Source organism: Anolis carolinensis, chromosome 1 (genome assembly GCF_035594765.1).
Source record: "Anolis carolinensis isolate JA03-04 chromosome 1, rAnoCar3.1.pri, whole genome shotgun sequence".
NCBI classification, from domain to species: domain Eukaryota; kingdom Metazoa; phylum Chordata; class Lepidosauria; order Squamata; family Dactyloidae; genus Anolis; species Anolis carolinensis.
The window spans coordinates 364427474-364448610 of record NC_085841.1 but is presented as its reverse complement, the minus strand read 5'-3'; the positions used below and the strand labels follow the sequence as shown (position 1 = coordinate 364448610).

General features: G+C 41.5%; 1 protein-coding gene across 2 annotated transcripts; it reads right to left on the bottom strand.

The window, feature by feature from the left end:
• Positions 1–448: 448 nt before the first annotated feature.
• On the bottom strand, positions 449–20697 carry cdkl1 (cyclin dependent kinase like 1). 2 transcript variants are annotated; one of them, XM_003228352.4, is made up of 10 exons: positions 20605–20696; positions 13926–14188; positions 10108–10229; positions 8803–8875; positions 7234–7324; positions 6770–6970; positions 5410–5492; positions 4440–4496; positions 2428–2577; positions 449–2184 (listed from the first exon to the last, which is right to left on the bottom strand). In XM_003228352.4, exons 2-10 carry the CDS (start codon positions 14091–14093, stop codon positions 2077–2079), a joined length of 1053 nt encoding a protein of 350 aa, XP_003228400.1. In that variant the 5' UTR covers positions 14094–14188; positions 20605–20696; the 3' UTR covers positions 449–2076. The 2 variants fall into 2 exon arrangements, with proteins under 2 accessions (XP_003228400.1, XP_062824781.1); XM_062968711.1 differs by lacking the exon at positions 4440–4496 and having other exon boundaries at positions 20605–20697.
• Positions 20698–21137: the final 440 nt, after the last annotated feature.

Below are 21137 nucleotides of genomic sequence, written 5' to 3'. Positions count from 1 at the left end.
GCCAAGTCTCAAACTCTGGTCCTCAGAGCCCAGTTCTGCAACAACTGCGCTGCACTTGTTGCTCTCCTGATAAAATAAGTAGCATTTATTCTCAGCATCCTGGTTGCTTTTTGTTTGAACAAAAGCACCAGCATGATTAGCTGCTATAGGGGAAAAGAGCAGCTCCTAAGACCATATTTGTGGGTCCTCCCAAAGTCTCCCCCCCCCTTAAAACATTCTGATAGTTTCACCAGAGATTCCTGGAGGAAGGAGGTGAGACACCAGTGTGCTGTGTCTCAAACCTTTGTTCATAGAGGCTGCTTCGGGATTGAGATGCTGATTTATGGAACTAAAGTTGTAACGCAGCCAAGTAACTGATCTAGAAATGCACCCTTGATTTTTGAAGAAATTCCACAAAATCTATTTTGCGTCATGTACAAGAGGCAAACAAAACAAAGCATCCTCTCCCTTTTAATTCTACAAGAATAGATTTTTAATTACACCCGGAACAACGCCCAAGATGAGGTTACATCAAGCATTAGTCCATTGGTCATCGAGCCCTGCATTCAGTAGTTTGCAGGTTGTGTCTGTTGCTCACAGTGCAGTCAAAACTGAATAATGTTATCTACTACTTACACTTCTATGAACCACGCCAAAGGCCATGATGGCCTGATGATGGGCTTTGTAGTACAACGTATCAGGAGCGTGTCATGTTGGACAAGGGATGTTTTGGAAAGCAGCATTAGGCCACTCTCAGCATAATGGGTTTTTTAACCGGTTACTAAGACATAGCATTTGTTTCTGAAGAATAGCTAATGTTAAGATAGAAATAAGATTGAGATACAAATAACTCAAAAGTAGTGTACAGTTCCCTACGCAGGAGAGAGGTACCAAGGTAGAATCCATGCCAGAAATTACAATGAAATGAGTATAAACCAACTGTTTTGATTCTGCAAACACAACAACACAGAGAGACACCTCTTTAACATGGTCTTCAAAGTAAATTTAAGGCCACATCCAGTTCTGATGAAATCTATAGTTGATGGCATGTTCATTTCCAACATGTCCCACTTAATAAAATAGGACTTGGTTAAAGATTAGATAGATAAATAGATAGATAATATGTACACAAAGGCTTCCTGGAAATGTGCTTTTCCTGCATGGCAAGGGGCTGGAACTAGATGGCCCATGTGGTCTCTTCCAACTCTATTATTCTATTATTCTAATGTGTTAAATTACGATTCTTCTATTTGATGAGGAAAAAAACATTCTGTTATTACCGGTTTATAGTTCAGAATCTAAAGCAAGATCTGGTAATAATTGGGCAAACCTTTTTCTCTCTTGACAAGATCCCATGGGAAAAGCATCTAGGAATCTTTGGCGGCAACAAGCTGAACATGAGTCAACAGTGTGATTCAACAGCTTAAAAGGCCCATGCGATTCTAGGCTACATCGATAGGAGGATAGTGTCTAAGGAGGAACTGTTCTGCTTTAGCCAGACCCCATCTAAAATAACGCTGTGACTTGTTTGGGCAAAACAAGAAAAGACACGGATTGAAATGTAAAAAGAGGCGGCACTGCTGTATCTAAGAGAAGTGATTTGTAGCCAAGGCAAGGTTTGAATGGGTAACATCCTGGCTTTCAAGCCTCAGTGCACAAAACTATCTGAATGGGTGTGTACGCAGGATCGGCCGTTACGATACTATTGAAGATATAAACCAACTTTCCCTCTCTCGTTTTGACACAAAGGGTTTTTTGTGAATGATAGGTATTTGGCATCTTTGAATCACCTTCCGCTTCAGTGGCTGCTCTAACTCCTTCCGCACATGGTACATGTTCCAAGCAAATGACAATCCTGAACAACAAGGATACAATTCCAGTTCTAGCTGCACAAAAACAAACTTCTAAGTCCAAACAGATGCATTTTCAGTTGAGCCACAAGTTTTTTCCAAACCTCTGGTCACTTCTCTTTCTAGGTTTGCCCCGTTCAGAGGAAGTAAGGACTTGGTGGCTCGCGTCGGTGTCTGCCAATACGTTTGCATTTCCCACTTCTCTTCTCCCTTTCGGGGCACCATATCTGTTCATGATCAATCCATGTTAGATGTTAGGGAAACGGTAGTTCAGTTTTCTCATCCCGCAGTAGTACTTCTTGTTGTCCAAAGCAGGCAAGATGTTGCTGCTGGTTAACTGGGGAAGGTACTGCAACTAGAAGCAGAAAATAGGTAAGGATGTATTGAATGCAAGAAAGGTAAGAGGCAGGCATGGGCCAACTTGGGCCCTCCAGGTGTTTTGGACTTCAACTCCCACAATTCCTAACAGCCGGTAGGCTGTTAGGAATTGTGGGAGTTGAAGTCCAAAACACCTGGAGGGCCCAAGTTGGCCCATGCCTGTTTTAGGGTCTAGGAAAAGGAGGGACAGGTTCGGCGTCCCCTGATCACAAGCCCTTACCCCAGGGATGTGCTTCCGGGTCGGCCGGCTGGGCTTCCGTGTCATGGACCGCTCCCTCCCCAGCTCCACGTCACGGATGCCATCAAAATAGGAATGTTGCAGGAGCTGCTCACAGGTCAGCCGCTCAGCCGGATCCATGTGAAGGCAGCCCTGGAAGGAGGAGGGAAACAATATGGGTCAATTGAGGGAAACACCACTACTACTACTACTACTACTACAAGCAATCCCCAAGTTACAAACACCCGAGTGACAAGCAACTCCTAGTTAAGAATACAGCTGAGACCACAGGTAGTGAGGGAAATCTTTCTCTCAGAAGGGAAATCTGCTCCTGAAAAAGTTATCCTCCATTGAAGCTTTATCTCCAATCCTTGATTCCATAGCAAGTCATTTTTTTCAAAATCCAGTGATCCCAGGGACAGAACAGGGGCACAGGCAGCAAAGTAAACATCCCTATGCAATCCAACATGTGTGTGTGTATATAAGTACAGTACAGTATGTGTGTGTATATATATATATATGGAGTTACATTTTTAAAGTGTACCTTTTGTGACTTCAGAACAAACCTACAGCACCTATTTGGTCCATACTTTGTGGTCAGGGACTTTTGGAAATGCAAAAGTCAGGCTGTGGGCCCGGGCTGTGGCGCAGGCTGGAGAGCAAGCCAGCTGCAACCAGCTGCAATGAATCACTCTGACCAGGAGGTCATGAGTTCGAGGCCCGCTCGGAACCTGTATTTGTCTTGTCTTTGTTCTATGTTAAAAGGCATTGAATGTTTGCCTATATGTGTAATGTGATCTGCCCTGAGTCCCCTTCGGGGTGAGAAGGGCGGAATATAAATGCTGTAAATAAATAAATAATAAATAAATGCATAACATTTCAGAGATCACAACCTTTTGGGAAACTATAAATCCTCTTAGCCTTTTGGAAGCGTGACCCTTTTGAAGATTAATTGGCATTCACACTATTTGGAATAATCATAACCTTTTTGTAAAGTATGATCTTCCTGAGAAGAGTTAAATACTCGTTTGAGTGAATCTTCTCCTTAGTGGTAAATATCCACTAGTATTCATGCTGGGCAATTAGGTTTCTCAGTTGTTAGACTGATATAACTGATTATCTCTCTGAACTGTTAGGAACAAAGATATGCCAACGTATAAAATATATAGCAGATCTTCAGAAGTGGTATTTCAGTTGCCCCAAAACATCTCTCTCATAAAATATATTGCTTTTAGATCATGCTCTCAAGAGACCAAAATAGGTAGTCTTTGTTAAAAGTAACATAGTTGATTTACTTACAAACGTCATCTACTCAGCATACAGGTTCATTGCTTATTGGTTCAAAATTTAAACGGCCTGTGCTTTAAGCATTCTGTTTCAGTCTCTTCTTCGTTGCATATAGACTAACTCTTCAGTCTGATACTTTACTGAACATTGACTCAATACAGACTGACAACACACTGTACCATCCTGGCACTACTGACTTCTAGACTGTACTGCTTGGACTTCTAAAAATGGACTCTCAGTCTGAATAGTCCCAGATCTGGTTGCATGGTCTGTAGTCCCTCTCACAACCTCAAACAACATAGTTAAAGGAAAACTGCATATCAGAATATATGTGCAATATAGTAAGCAATCTGAATTATATACATAACAGATAACTAGTATAGGAGGCTTGTAGAAGATTGTTATTTCCAACAGGGACTGCCTGTATCCTGTCATTTTAAAATTTAATAACACTACAGATAGAAAGATACCAAAATATATGTTAAAATGGGACTAAATTATTCACATTTTTTTAAAAAATGTATACTTTAAAGCAGTTGAATAGATAAGAAGCCATGTAAAACAAAACAGTACCCTCAGCCCATTCTCTAAGATCTTCCCATGTTAAAAACCTGCCAGAATACAAAGTTTTTACTCAAAGAAGAGAAAGAATAAAACATGCTGACAGATAGTTCTCTGGTACTATGTTTATATAATGAATGATCAAAACACAGTGGCGCCTTGCTCACCTTCATGAGTCCGAGGGCGGAATAAGAAATGGATGGGAATTTCATTTCCAGAGGCTCCTATAAGAAAGGGATGAGTTTTTGTTGTGTGTACCTCCAGGTATTTTGGACTTCCGGCTGTTAGGAATTGTGGGAATTGAAGTCCAAAACACTTGGAAGACCGAAGTTGGCCCATGCCTGGTGTAAGGTTTCTTTAGTGGTAGTTTGCCATTGCTTTACTCTCACAAAAGCAGTTTGGTTAGCATTGAATTACGACTCCAGAGACTTGGGTTCAAATCCCTGCTCAACCTTAATAGTGCCTTGGGCAAGTCACACTCTCTCAGCCTCAGAGGACAGCAAAGGCAAACCTCTGAGCAAATCCTACCAAGAAAACCCTGCAATAGAGTCTTTTAAAGTGTAAAACAACTTGAAAGCAAACAACAGCAGAGGCTGAGAGTGTGTGACTTGCCCCAAATCACTCAGAGGGCTACAGTTTTCAAGTGAGGATTCAAACCACTCTCTCCCAAACCTTAGTCCCTTATAACATGCTGGCTCTTGGATTTACGGATAACATTATTTTCTAGGGCAAACCCTCAAACCTACATTTATTCCTTAATTTAAAAGCCATGGCTCTCAGCAGAGAGAGAGCTGAAGAACTGGAACCTGCCCTTTAATTGCATGTTGCTTTGCAAAGCCTAATGCTTTCTTCTGTTTCCAATAGCAATCCCTTTTCCGCCCCCGCAGCCATGTCTCTCGATCGTCCATGGAGACGGTCACGTCCAGCCATTCCCTTTGGCCAAATTGTCAGCTCCTAGGCAATACATTATGCCTTGAAGCAGAAGATAAAACTCCCTGGCATTTGCCCGGGAGACAAAGCAAAGCCTTCCTCGTAAAAGGGCAAGCGAGAGGCAGAGCAAAACCAAAGGAAGCTGCTTGCAAGGCTGTTGTCTGCAGAGATATGTTTGTGAGTCAAGTTGCAAGGAAATGTGCTCACCATGCTCTCTGGATCCGGGATTCTGACCCCACTGAAGAACTGGTTGGTGCTGAAGACCTGCTGGTGCCTGGGAATGAGGTCCCCTTTGGGCAAGAGATATAGGAGACATAAGACAAGTGACACATGGAAAAAGTACATGCAAAAGAGATCTAGGGCTACAAGCGGAATAGGAGTCAAAAATGTGATGTGGAAGCTAAGAAACCCAATGCAATTCTATGTGCCATCAGTAAGACTAAAGTGTCTAGATCAGGCATGGGCCAATGCCTGTGAATTTTTAAAAATACCATTTATATTTAACTAGTTTTGCCCAGCCACGCATTGCTGTGGCTTATGGGAATCATTTGTTGGCCAGGTGAAATAACAGTGAATAGCCTTGCAGCCTCAAAGCCTGGCTGTTTTCTGGAATACCTGGAGTAGCACCCTCAATCAAAGAGCCGCTTTGAAGCCTGGCTACTTCCTTAGTAGGGAAATCCTTGTTTCGCCAGCTTGAACAGCACTGAATAGTCTTGCAGCTTAAAAGCCTGGCTGCTTTCTACATAGGGCATCCTTTCTAGGCCTGGTTGTATGGGACAGAGTAGCCTTGTGGCTTCAGAGCTTGGGGGTTTTCTATCTAGGGGAAATCTTGGTTGGGCAGATTGAATAGCACTGAATAGCCTTGCTGCTTGCAAGCCTGGCCACTTTCTACCTTGCGGAATCCTTGGTTGGCCAGTTTGAATAGCAATTAATAGTCTCAGTGTGGCAGGTTTGAATGCTGCTATTAGCTACCCTGATTAGCATTTAATGGCCTTGCAACTTCAAAGCCTGTTTGCTTCCTGCCTGGGAGAATCCTTTGTTGGGAAGTGTTAGCTGGCCGTGATGGTTTCCTTTCTGGAATTCCCAATTTCCCTGCTTTCAGAGTGTTGCTCTTTATTTACTGTCCTGGTTTTAGAAATTATATTGTTCTGTATTGTTATACCAGACGGCTATGTCTTTTGTGGCCAAATTTGGTGTGATTTGGTCGTGTAGTTTTGTTGTTTAAGTTAAGGGAAAAACTAACAGAACATTTTTATATATATAGATGGGTTCAAGCTGCAGGAAGAGGGATTCCATCTAAACATTAGGAAGAACTTCCTATGGTAGGAACAATTCAATGGCGGAATACGAAGCTGCCTGGGAGTCTAGTGGAATCTCCTTCTGTGGAGGTTTTGAAACAGTGTGGATGGCCATCTGTTGAGAGGGCTTTGATTGTGTCTTCCTGCCTGGCAAAACAGGGTTGGACAGGGTGATCCTTGGGGTCCCTCCCAACTCTGTAAGAGGTGGAAAGAGGGGGTTGGCTGCCAAACCCAGGTATAATACCAGTTGGAGCTGCACCTCTCCTTACCCAAAGTCCTCCGGATCAGGTAGAGCTGGTCCACGTCGGATTTCCCCGGCCACAACGGGATGCCGGACAGCAGCTCAGCGAAGACGCAGCCAATGGCCCAGACGTCCACGGGAGGCCCGTACTGGGTGTCCCCCACAAGCAGTTCGGGAGAACGGTACCAACGAGTTGCCACATAATCCGTGTAGTAATCGCTGGGTCCAGCTGAATGAGAGGTTGAAGGAATAGAGGGAGATGGAGCAAGACACGAAGCACAAAACGCATCCATGTTTCATCCAGTTCACAAATGCAGAGGACCTAGGTCAGGCATGGACAAATTTGGGCCCTCCAGGTGTTTTGGACTTCAACTCTCACAATTCCTAACAGCCGGTAGGCTGTTAGGAATTGTGAGAGTTGAAGTCCAAAACACCTGGAGGGCCCAAGTTTACCCAGGTCTGTATTAGACCAAAGACACCCCAGAAACTTACTTAAGATGCGAGCGAATCCAAAGTCACAGAGTTTAATGACGAAATGCTTTGTGATGAGGATGTTTTCCGGCTTCACATCTCTGTGTATGCACTGGAGGCAGAAAAGAGCGCATTAGGGACAAAGAAAAATTATCTCTGCTGTAGTTACAATGCCCTCCCTTTGACCCTCTCCTATAAGTTTCTGGGCAATATTTTTCAGGAAAGAACGAGGAAAGACAAGAGAAAGAAAGATTGGATATAGTTGTACAAAATGCTGAAATGGAAACGTCTGATTGTAGAAAAGCCAAAATTAGCATTCATAGTAGTAGAGTGTTGTTTGTGTGGCAGAAGGCACGCCTGGTTTCTAAATCATTTTCTGGAGAAGAGAAACTTTTTAGTAACAATACTAACCTAAATCCAATGGGATCTCAGTTAATTGCTGGCATACTTTAGTTGGCATCCACACTGGATTTAAACTATGGATGGGAAATATGTGACCTTCCATGTGTTTAATAATAATAATAATAATAATAATAATAAGAAGAAGAAGAAGAAGAAGAAGAAGAAGAAGAAGAGTCCCCTTCTGGATAGATAACACAGGGTATACTACTGCTACTACTACTATTTTTCATCATCATCATCATCATTTTAACTGCAGGCATTCTGTGAGCTGTAGTTCAGCAATACCTGGAAAGCTATACAATCCCAACCACAGATTTAGCCACGATCTGTCAGCTCTTGTGAGATTTTAGCTTTTGCAGCAATGCCACTTTCTTTCAACCCATAATTCTTTGGGTATTGCAGAGGCTGGATGGCCATCTGTCAGGAATGCTTTGATTATGACTTCCTGTCTGGAAGATGTGAATCAAATTGGATTGTTATTGTTGTTATTATTGTTACTTGGGCCAGGCTACAGAACAGCAGGTTAAACTACCAGCTATAGAAGATCCTGCCAACCAGAAGGTTGGCAGTTCAAGCCCGGGTCGGGGTGAGCTCCTGCCGTCAGCCCAGCTTCTGCTCACCTAGCAGTGTGAAAACAACAACGTAAGTAGATAAACAGGTACCACTTTGGCAGGGAGGTAAAAGGTGCCCTGAAAAACATGCTGGCAAAAATCCGACCAGGAAAGGTGTCCATGGTGTGGAAAATGAAACAACAGCACTTCCGCATAGCTGTCGAGCACAGCCGGATGCTGGAGATGAAAAGAGGGAATCCTTGCCTGTGTTTGTGTACTGTCTTTTTGTCAATTGTGTAACAGCATTTAATGTTTGACATATATGTACCTGTAATCTGCTCTGAGTCCCCTCGGGGAGGTAGAGCGTAATATAAGTAAAGTATTTTATTAAATTATTATCCTGCTTTATCTCAAAGCGGGCTCACAATAAAACCAATACAACATAATGGCCCTGGGGGTCTCTTCCAACTCTATGATTCTATCTTCTCAAGTCTGAAACCCAGCAGCCTGCTGCAAACACTCCCGGATATGTTGGACTACAATCCCCATCCTCATCATTGAAGTGGGAGATGCAGCCCAACAAGGATGGAGGGCACTGGGTTGGAGAAGGGACAAGAGTGTGGACAGGTAGACTTACATTGTGTTTATGGCAAAAGTTGACCGCCTGGAGAGTCTGCCACGTTATGCTCTTCACCAAATGCTCTGGGACCCTGGAAAGAAGGAGAAGGAAGAAAAGGGGTCAGAAGGCATGGCACAACCCTCATCCTTCCCCATAGAAGTATTCTATATGAATTACCAACTGATACCTTCCCTATCAGTCGGTTAGAGAATCCTTTGAGTTTCAGTCCAGATTTTAAAGCAGGCATGGGCCAATTTTAGCTCTCCCTCCAGGGTGAATTGGACTTCATCTTCCACAATTCCTAACTGCCGGTAGTTGAAGTCCAAAACCTGATCTAGACACTTTAGTCCTACTGATGACACATAGAATTGCATTGGGATTTTTAGCTTTCACATTACATATTTGGTTCATGTTTATCTTGTGGTCCTATATCTCTTTTAGCCCTGGGGCCTGTCAACCTGAAGCAGAGTTTCTCAGCTCAAACCTCCAAGCTGTATTAAAGTATTGTATGAGCAAGACTTGTGATAAACAACAGATGCAGGAAGGCTTTATCTTTTGTTGTAGCTATTTACAGTATTCATAGCTCTCTCCAGAATCCTCCAATTCGCCATATATCACCACATCACCCACGCCCAACTTACTCTGTTGGTGTTCTTTTAGACACTCGCATGACACAATGTTCCATTCATGCTTTCATTATCTTATCCACCTGATGCTGCAGCCGGGCTGTGGTGCAGCTAGCTAGTAACCAGCTGCAATAAATCACTACTGACCGAGAGGTCATGAGTTCAAAGCCCGGGTCGGGTTAAGCCCCCAACCATTAAATAGCCCGGCTTCCTGTTGACCTATGCAGCCCTGAAAGACAGTTGCATCTGTCAAGTAGGGAAATTTAGGTACGCTTTATGCAGGAGGCTAATTTAACTAATTTACAACACCATAAAACTGCCAGCAAAACATGAGGAAAGGAATGAGGAAGTACAGCCACTAGTGGACGGTGAAGCAACAGCTCCCCCTGTGGCTGGAATCGTGAAGCTGGAAAAATGTTAAATGCCTCTGTGTCTGTCTATACTGTATGTTGTTTGTCTGTTGGCATTGAATATTTGCCATATATGTGTTCATTGTAATTTGCCCTGAGTCCCCTTCGGGGTGAGAAGGGCGGAATATAAATACTGTAAATAAATAAATAAACCTCAGGGTTTCATTCTTCTCTTGCTTAATCACCATAACTGTGACTCGGCACTTACAATGCTTAAAAAGTAACCCAGCATTTTATCTTCAGAATAGGTTAGTATATTTTGAAATCCAACAGGGCCGGACGCTTACCCCCGTGGGTTCTTGTCCAGCTCGTGCAGCACAGTGTGGTCGCAATATTCAAAGACCAGGTGCAGCTTCCTCTTCCGACGGAAGACCTCCAAGAGGTTGACCAGGTTGGGATGCTTCAGTTGCTGGAAAGAAAGCAAAGACGGTGTCAACATACAGCATTAATTCCAACCTTGGGAAACAGTGCTGGGCTTCCAGAAATCACCTTTGGGTGCAGAATAGAAACCGTAAAGGCGGTTTTCAAGCACCTTGGATTGTAAACTCTTATGGCTATGGTTCCCAACCTTGGGCCTCCGGTGTTTTTGACTTCAACTCCCAGAAATCCCAGCCAGTTTACCAGCTGTTAGGAACTGTGGGAGCTGAAGTCCAAAACACCTGGAAGCCCAAGTGGAACCACTGCTCTACAAGGAACTTCTTTGTATAAATCACATTAATTGCAAAACAGAGCAAGGCATGGCTTTATTTACCCTATTTTTAAAAGAATCCTAGAGTTGGAAGAGACCCCAAGAGCCATGTAGTCCAACCTCCTTCTGCCAGGTTGGAAGACACAATCCAAACGAAACACCGATGGATCTGGACCAAACTTGGCACACATCCTTGATATGCTGAAATTTGATTACTGGAGGAGTTGGGGGGGGGGGGATGACTTTCTTTTCTGGGAATTGTAGTTCACCCACAACCAGGGAAACTGACCTCCACTGATGATGGACCTGGACCAAACTTGGCACACAGAACCCCCATGACTAACTCAACCTACTGGATGGGTTTGAGGGGAATGACTTACCATAGTGGGAGTTGTAGTTCACCCTACAGCCAGAGAGCACACTGAACCGCACCGATGAGCAAACTTGCCTAACATAACAAACTTTAAGTACTGATGGAGTTTCTTGGGGTAACCTGGCATTGTGTCAGTTGTAGTTTATTCACAATCTTATGCATTTTGTACAATTAAAATGACTTCAAATAACTCGGGTAACAGGGTTGTTGTATGTTTTCCAGGCTGTATGGCCATGTTCTAGAAGTATTCTCTCCTGACGTTTCGCCCACATCTATGGCAGGCATCCTCAGAGGTTGTGAGGCATGGAGAAACTAAGCAAGGAAGGTTTATATATATCTGTGGAAAGTCCAGGGTGAGAGAAGAACTCTTTGTCAGTTGGAGGCCAGTGTGAATGTTGTAGTTAATCACCTCAATTAGCATCGAATAGCTTCATCTCCTGGCTTCCTGCCTGGGGGCATCCTTTGTTCAGAGTCGTTAGCTGCCCTTGGTTCCCATGTCTGGAACTCCTCTGTTTTCAGACTGTTGCTTCTTATTTACTGTTCTGATTTTTGAGTTTTTTTAATACTGGTAGCCAGATTTTGTTGATTTTCATGAACTTCTCTCACCCTGGACTTTCCACAGATATATATAAACCTTTCTTCCTTAGTTTCTCCATACCTCACAACCTCTGAGGATGCCTGCCATAGATGTGGGTGAAACGTCAGGAGAGAATACTTCTAGAACATGGCCATACAGCCTGGAAAACATACAACAACCCTGTGATCCCGGCCATGAAAGCCTTCGACAACCCGGGTAACGCCAGGTATCCAAGCTAGTCTATAATAATAATAACTCGACTCTATACTCCTCTTGATGCAGCCTAGAACCACATTGCCTTTTAAAGCTACTAAGATTCCTAAATTGCTTTCAAAAGGACCGGTGTCAAAAGTCAGGTGTCACTCATCTTATATCTGTGCATTTCGCTTTGAAGTATTGTACATTTCTCCCTGTTGAGATTCGTTTTGGACAGAAGCACCCTTGGGGTTGGGTTTGTTAACCAATTCCAACAGGAGCTAAACAGAAGCATGCAAAAAACACCTCCGTCCACACCCATGTGGCATTGAAAGGAGAAAATAAACAGCCTTGTGCATTTCCAAACTCAGACCTGAACTTCAATGAGACTGAAAGCTAAGAGGAAAGCAGGCGGGCCTCTTTCATCTCTGCCTTCCGTGTGCGGCGTGTCCCTCAAGTGTTGGTTTACGCGGCTGAAAAATGACCGATCGGGAAATGTTTGCTGATGGATGAACAGGACCTCAAACAAGCCTCTCTCCTTGCTCCATCCCACTCGCAAACAAACAGTTGGTTACTATTGACGGAAGAAGTGTTTGCGAGAGACGGAGACGACAACAGGCCCGCACTTGTCCGATCAATACGGATCCCTTGGCAAAGGGAGAGGGAGCATTGCGCTGAGCATTGGAGGACGTTCCTTTCTTCTTTTGTTTACATTGGGTCCGAGAAGAGGAGGAGAGGATCCATTGATCACCGCACACAAAGGGCTGTCAAAAGCATTGTGCGTGGAGGGCATGGCGTGCATAGAAGCCAGGCCTGGGCAAACTTGGGCCCTCCCTCCAGGTGTTTTGGACTCCAACTCCCGCTTAAGCAGCCAAGGGGGAAAAGGAAAGGGCCTGAGGCTGTTAGGAATGGTGGGAGTTGGAGTCCAAAACACCTATGCAGTAGTGGCTATACTACGCATCAAGTTGGCCCATGCCTCCAGGTGTTTTGGGCTTTTCATCAGCTCTCCAATCAGTGAAGGTCATTTTGAATCCTGATCTTATTTTTGCAAAACCCATGTTGACTTGGAGTCATCACAGTGATTGCAAACTGCCTCTTTTAATGTGTTTCACAGCCAGAATCACTGGGTTGCTGTGGGATTTCCAGGCTGTCTGGCCTTGATCGAGAAGCACTGTCTCCTGACGTTTTGCCAACATCTACCGGTATGGCAGGCATCCTCAGAGGTTGTGAAGTACAGAAGAGTCTCACTTATCCAACATAAATGGGTGAAAAACTCGGGGCTATGTCTGTTTTTATTGTTGCTTTTATTGTTGTTTTTATTGTTATTTTAAAGCCAAGTGTATTGTTTTAATCTATTTTTGTAAACCGCTCCGAGCCAAACTGGGAGTAGCGGTATATAAGTTTAATAAAAAATAAAAAATAAATAAAATAGACGGGCCGGCAGAACGTTGGATAAGTGAATATGTTGGATAATAAGGAGGCATTAAGGAAAAGCCTATTAAACATCAAATTAGGTTATGATTTTACAAATTAAGCACCAAAACATCATGTCATACAACAAATTTTACAGAAAAAGTAGTTCAATGCGCAGTAATGCTATGTAGTAATTACTGTATTTACAAATTTAGCACCAAATATCATGATGTTTTGAAAACATTGACTACAAAAATGCGTTGGATAATCCAGAACGTTGGATAAGTGAGACTCTACTGTATATTGGAAACTAAGAAGGGAGGTTTATGTATCTGTGGAAAGGCCAGGGTGGGAGACGTAACTCTTGTCTGTTGGAAGCAGGTGCGAACGTTGTAATTAATCACCTTGATTAGCATTGAATGGCCTTGCAGCTTGAAGGCCTGGCTAATGATATGCTCCAGAATCTTTCCTGGTATTGATATCCGGCTAACTGGACATTGATCATTGTTTGGGTCCTCTTTGTTTCCCTACTTGAAGATCGGGAAAATGTAGTATCTGCTGGGACTTCTCCCATTCTCCAAGAATTGTCAGTGGTTCTGAAACGTCTACTGTAAGTTCCTTCAATACCCTTGGATGTAGTTCAGACTACATTTAGAGTAGCCAGGTATTCCTGGACTGCTTTTTAAAAACCTATTTTGGGTTGCATTTCCCCTATTACCTTGCCCACTGTGTATTGCTCAGGTTGAGCCTCAGTCTCCTTTTGAGAGAAGACTGAGGCAAAGAAGGTGTTGAGTAGCAAGAGAAGACTGAGGCAAAGAAGGTGTTGAGGATTGCACCGAAAGGAATAGGGCAAGCCTACCTTGAGCATGCGTATCTCTCGGAGGGCGATCTTCTTAATGACGGGGTCGTCTTCCGACTCCAGGAACTTCTTGATGGCCACGACCTGCCCGGTGTCCCTGTTCCGGCACTTGAAGACCACCCCGTAGGAGCCCTCCCCGATCTTGCTGATCTTTTCGTACTTCTCCATGTCGAAGCACAGGCATGGAGTTGCCCAAAACACACAAAGACAAGGCTGGCGACGATTCAGGATCTACCCTTTTCGAGGTCAAAAAAATGCACCACCTGCAATCGAAGAAAAAGCAAAGTGGAAATCCTGCAAAAACACGGAACGAACTGGAAAAGTTGAAGGCTTTCATGGCTGGAATCACTGGGTTGTTGTGAGTTTTCCAGGCTGTCTGGCCATGTTCCAGAAGCAATCTCTCCTAGCGTTTCACCTGCATCTGTGGCTGGCATCCTCAGAGGTTGGTTCAGAGGCATGTTGGAAATGAGGCAAGTGGAGTGTATATATCCCTGTGGAATAATGTCCAGAGTAGAAGAAAGAACCCTTGCCTGCTTCAAGCAAGTGAGAATGTTGCAATGAGCAAACTTGAATAGCACCGAGTAGTCATGAAGTTTGCAGAGTCAATTAGTGAGGGTATCTGCATAGAGGTAGCAAGTGGACTATATATTTATAGTATCTGTGGAGTGTCAAGGGTGGGAGGAAGAACCCTTATCTGTTTAAAGCAAGTATGGATGTTGCTGTTGTGACATTGCAGTTAGCAAACTTGAATTAGCATTGGGTAGCCATGAAGTTTGCAAAAGTCAATCAGTGAGGGCATCTGCATAGAGTTAGTGAGGCAAGTGGAGTGTATATATACTTGTGGAATAATGTCCAGGGTGGGAGAAAGAACCCTCGTCTGTTTCAAGTGAGAATGTTGCAATGAGCAAGCTTGAATAGCATTGAGCAGCCATGAAGTTTGCAGAGTCAATCAGTGAGGGTATCTGCATAGAGGTACCAAGTGGAATATATATTTATAGTATCTGTGTAGTGTCAAGGGTGGGAGGAAGAACCCTTGTCTGTTTAAAGCAAGTGTGGATGTTGCAATTAGCAAACTTGAATTAGCATTGGGTAGCCATGAAGTTTGCAAAAGTCAGTCAGTGAGGGCATCTTCATAGAGTTAGTGAGGCAAGTGTATATCCCTGTGGAATAATGTCCAGGATGTGGAAGAACCCCTGTCTGTTTAAAGCAAGTGTGAATGTTGCAATTAGCAAGCTTGATTAGCACATGAGGCTGCAAAATCAATCTGTGAGGGTTTCAAACTTCAACCAGAGAAGTCAGCTATAGTAGTGCACTTGATGAACCTGGACGTAGTATATTATTTGAGAACACAGAAATTCTAGACATTATGTCCAACTACACAGAGAAGGCACTGAAATCCACAAGCAACGTGGACAATTTTAATAGAAAGGAGAAAAACCATGAAAAGGAACAAAATCTGGTTACAAGTATTAAAAAATACCAGAATCAAGACAGTAAATAATGAACAATATTCAGAAACAGGGGAACTCCAGACAGTAAACAATCAAGTGCCAATTAACACCAGGGTGCCTCCAGGCAAGAGAGGCCAGGCTACCTCTATGGAGATACTGCAACTGATTGACTTTGCAGCTTTATAGCCATTCAAGATTGGTATTTGCAACATCCACACTTGCTTCAATCAAACAAGGGTTCTTTCTCCCACCCTAAACATTATTCCACAGGGGGTGCCTCCAGGCAACAGAGGCCAGGCTACCTCTATGCAGATACCCTCACTGATTGACTTTGCAGCTTCATAGTTGTTCAAGCTTGGTAATTGCAAGATCCACACTTTCTTCAAACAGACATGGGTTCTTTCTCCCACCCTAAACATTATTCCACAGGGGGTGCCTCCAGGCAACAGAGGCCAGGCTAGCTCTATGCAGATACCCTCACTGATTGACTTTGCAGCTTTATAGATATTCAAGCTTGGTAATTGCAAGATCCACACTTTCTTCAAACAGACATGGGTTCTTTCTCCCACCCTAAACATTATTCCACAGGGGGTGCCTCCAGGCAACAGAGAGTAGGCTACCTCTATGCAGATACCCTCACTGACTGACTTTGCAAACTTCATGGCTATTCAATGACATTCAGGCTTGCTAATTGCAACATTCACACTTGCTTTCAGACAAGAGTTCTTTCTCTCACCCTGGACATTCCAGAGATATACATACACTCCACTTGCCTCACTTCCAACAGACCTCTGACGATGCCATTAGCCACAGATGGAGGCGAAACACCAGGAGGGAATGCTACTGAAACATGGCCACATAGCCTGAAAAACTCACACTAAACCAGAACTGGCAAGGTTTTATTTCACTCCTGGAGACTTTAATGCTGGAGGGAGAGGCTTCTTGCTTAGTAGTTGGGTAAAAAAGGCTTTGGTTTCTGATGGCCCAAGACCCTGTTGTTTGTTGTTGTTGTTATTGTTGTTGCCAACTGCAGCCAGGTCTGCTTTGATTGACAGCGACTCCACGAAGGAGAGGCCTCCAAGGTGCACCTAGAGTTCCTATCCACTAACTAAAGGGAAATAACAATTTAAAATAAGTCCCAGATTGAATTGGTTTAAGCACAGCTATTTTTGGTTAGTGGATGAGAAAGGATCCATAAACCACTGGGCTGCATGAGCATCAAAATAAGAAGACAGCAAAGTATATATGGATGGAGTTAAGTTGGAAGGGACCTCTAAAGACCATCTAGTCCAACCCCATTCTGCCATGCAGGGAAAGCACAATCAAAGCACTCCCGACAGATGGCTATTATTATTATTATTATTATTATTATTATTATTATTATTATTATTATTATTAAGTCAGTGCAGTTTACTGTGATGCAATGCAAACAAACCTCTATGGGCAGAAAGCAACAACAACAACAACTACAACAACTACAACTACAACAACAATAGCCTTCTGCCCATAGAGGTTTGTTTGCATGTGTATCACAGTTAAACCACATTGACCCCAATGGCTTGACAAGCCACAAAAGCATCCTTGTGGTTTGTTTACTGTGATGCCCAATTGCCTCTCTTTGGACCATTCAGGATTAGAAGCCACAGTTTCGTCTTTGTTTTAATAATAATAGTAACTTGTAACTTACTAGCTGTGCCCGGTGGTGGTATTGGTTAAAAATTGTTGTGTAATTTTTATTTGACGTTATTTGCATTTTTTTATTAATTTTATTGTAAGTTATATTTTTATTTATTATATTTTATTATTTTCTTGTATTATTTTTAGTTATTTTCTGTTATTATAGTATTTTATTGTATTAATTTTTAGTGTTTTTTTATTATTTTTTATTGGGTTGCGAGGAGACCAAGTTGGAGGAGCTTAGCCTTCTAACTGGCAGCAATTGGATAAAAGCAATTATTCCTCTCTCTCTAATTAGGACTTTATTATCAACCTAGAGGCGTGGATGATGGGTTGTGTTGTCAAATTTCGAGGTTGGGGGGCCTGTAGTTTTGTTGTTTTGTGGGTCGCCGTGATGCCATCACTCTTTTATATATATAGACAGGGACAATTTATTATTGCTGTTGTTGTTGTTATGTTTCTTTATACTCCGCCTTTTCTCTCCACAATAGGAGATTCAAAGCGGCTTACATTGAAAGCGTTTCAATACAATTTAAAATCCACAAACATTATAACACAATTTCAGTATAAGTGGTATTAATTTAAAAAAATCACAGTGAAAATCCATAACAACTTATTGAAAGTAAAAAAAAAACCATCATCGTCACCACAGTCCATTTAAAACTATGAACTTTTAAATTTACATTTTATTTAGTAGTATTGTTTTAATCTTGGTTGTATGATCGTCAAGATATGGATTGAATGCTCTTGCGTCTTCACGATGTTCTAGCCCACCGAGAGCCAGAAGGAGAGGCAGGTAACAAATATAATAATAATAGTAATAATACCAATAATATAATAATAATAATAATAGTAATCATAATAATAATAATAGTAATAAATAATAGTAATAATAACAAGAATAGCAAGAATAGTAATAGTAAGAATAACAGTAAGAAATAATAATAATAAACAGTAATCATAATAATATTAATAATAGCAGTAATAACAAGAATAGCAAGAATAGTAATAGTAAGAATAATAGTAAGAAAAGGATTGTGATTTCTGGGTTGTATGGCCATGTTCCAGAAGCATTCTCTCCTGATGTTTCACCCACATCTATGGCAGGCATCCTCAGAGGTTGTGAGGTATCTTGTGAGGTTGTGAGGATGCCTGCCATAGATGTGGGCGAAACATCATGAGAGAATGCTTCTGGAACATGGCCACACAGCCCCGAAAACACACAACCACCCCGTGATTCTGGCCATGAAAGCCTTCGACAACACTTAGTAAGAATAGTAAGAACAATAATAATAATAATAATAATAATAAATAAAATAGTAGAGTCTCACTTATCCAAGACTCGCTTATCCAAGGTTCTGGATTATCCAATGCATTTTTGTAGTCAATGTTTTCAATATATCGTGATATGTTGGTGCTAAATTCATAAATACAGTAATTACAACATAACATTACTGCGTATTGAACTACTTTTTCTGTCAAATTTGTTGTATAACGTGATGTTTTGGTGCTTAATTTGTAAAATCATAACCTAATTTGATGTTTAATAGGCTTTTCCTTAATCCCTCCTTATTATCCAAGATATTCGCTTATCCAAGGTTCTGCTGGCCCGTTTAGCTTGGATAAGTGAGACTCTACTGTAGTAGTAATATTAATAATGATAATAATAATAAATAGCAATAATAATAGTAATAATGATAGCAACCATTATAGTAATACATTAGTAAGTAGTAATCATAATAATAATAATAATAACAGTAATAAATAATAGTAAGCACAGTAATAGTAATAAATAATAATAGTAATAATGATAGTAATAATAATAAATAGTAATACTGTAATAAGAACAATAATAGTAATAATAAATAATAGTAATAACAGTAATAATGATAGCAATCATTATAGTAATACTTTAGTAAGTAGTAATCATAAAATTAATAACAGAAATAAATAATAGTAAGCACAGTAATAGTAATAAATAATAGTAATAATGATAGTACAGTAGAGTCTCACTTATCCAACATAAACGGGCCGGCAGAACGTTGGATAAGCGAATACATTGGATAATGAGGAGAGTTTAAGAAGAAGCCTATTAAACACCAAATTAGGTTATGATTTTATAAATTAAGCACCCAAACATCATGTTATACAACAAATTTGACAGAAAAAGTAGTTCAATAGGCAGTAATGCTATGTAGTAATTACTGTATTTATGAATTTAGCACCAAAATATCATGATGTATTGAAAACATTGACTACAAAAATGCGTTGGATAATCCAGAACGTTGGATAAGCGAGTGTTGGATAAGTGAGACTCTACTGTAATATAATAAATAGTAATACTGTAGTAAGAACAATAGTAATAATAAATAATAGTAATAACAGAAATAATGATAGCAATCATAGTAATACTTTAGTAGGTAGTAATCATAATACAGTAGAGTTTCACTTATCCAACACTCGCTTATCCAACGTTCTGGATTATCCAACGCATTTTTGTAGTCAATGTTTTCAATATATTGTAATATTTTGGTGCTAAAATTGTAAATACAGTAATTACTACATAGCATTACTGCATATTGAACTACTTTTTCTGTCAAATTTGTTGTATAACATGATGTTTTGGTGCTTAATTTGTAAAATCATAACTTAATTTGATGTTTAATAGGCTTTTCCTTAATCTCTCCTTATTATCCAACATATTCGCTTATCCAACGTTCTGCTGGCCCGTTTACGTTGGATAAGTGAGACTCTACTGTAGTAATAGTAATAATAGTAGTAATAAATAATAATAGTAATAACAGTAATAAAAATAGTAATGATAAACAATAATAGTAATATTAATAGTAATAAATAATAATAAATAGTAATATTAATAACAGTAATAAATTGTAGTTAGAATAGCTATAATAGTAATAGTAGTAACAGTAATAATAATAAATAGTAATATTAGTAATATTAATAATTACTAATAATTACTAATAGTAATAAATAACATCACATAGTAATATTAATAATAATAGTAATAATACACAAATATAGCAATTATTATACTAATAAATAATAATAGTAAAACATAGTAATAATAGGAATTAATCAATAATATTTTCTAAGCATCCCTGCTTTGGATTTGCGGTTCTGTTCCAACCCTGGGACCCTTCTGCCTTCTTCTAAATACTCTTTTGTGTATTTTGTGTATCTTTGTTTTGGCCTCCTTCCTTGGCCATTCCTCGAGGCTCCCGGGTTGCATCTACACTGCAAAATTAATGCAGTTTCCCTTCCATGGCTCAACAACAGCTCGGGAAAGACTGGGAATGGCCACCAACACTAATGAGCAGCGAAGAGGAAAGGCGTTGTTCTAGCACTGCGGCTCCCAGGGTGGCCTCGCGTTGAGGCAGGGCGGTTGAAGCGGGATTAATACGCGTTAAGCGTGCAGTGCGGATGCACCCAAATTAGGGGTGGGAAACCTCCCAGGGGACCCCCGAAGGCAGGGGAGGAGAGAGGGGGCCGATAGGGAAGTGGGTCCCACCCCGAAACTCCCAGTTTCTCACCTGCGATTCTTCTTTCTGCTGGGTCTCTCTCTCTCTCTCTCTCTCTCCAGCTCCAAGGAGGGAGGGCGAGCTGTCAATCAAGGCGGGGAAGCCCCGGTGGGCGGGGCCAAGGGCCACAAGGCAACGGAGGGGGGGGGATGCGCCGCGCGGCCACAAGGGGGCGCCAAAGGGCAACTGGGCCATGTTCCAGAAGCATTCTCTCCTGACGTTTCGTCCACCTATGGCAGGCATAGGTTACCGTCCACAGATAGATAAACCCAACTTGACTAGTTTCCAATATACAGTAGAGTCTCACTTATCCAACATAAACGGGCCGGTAGAATGTTGGATAAGCGAATACGTTGGATAATAAGGAGGCATTAAGGAAAAGCCTATTAAACATCAAATTAGGTGATGATTTTACAAATGAAGCACCAAAACATCATGTTAGACAACAAATTTGGCAGAAAAAGTAGTTCAATACGCAGTAATGCTATGTAGTAATTACTGTATCTATGAATTTAGCACCAAAGTATCATGATTTATTGATATCA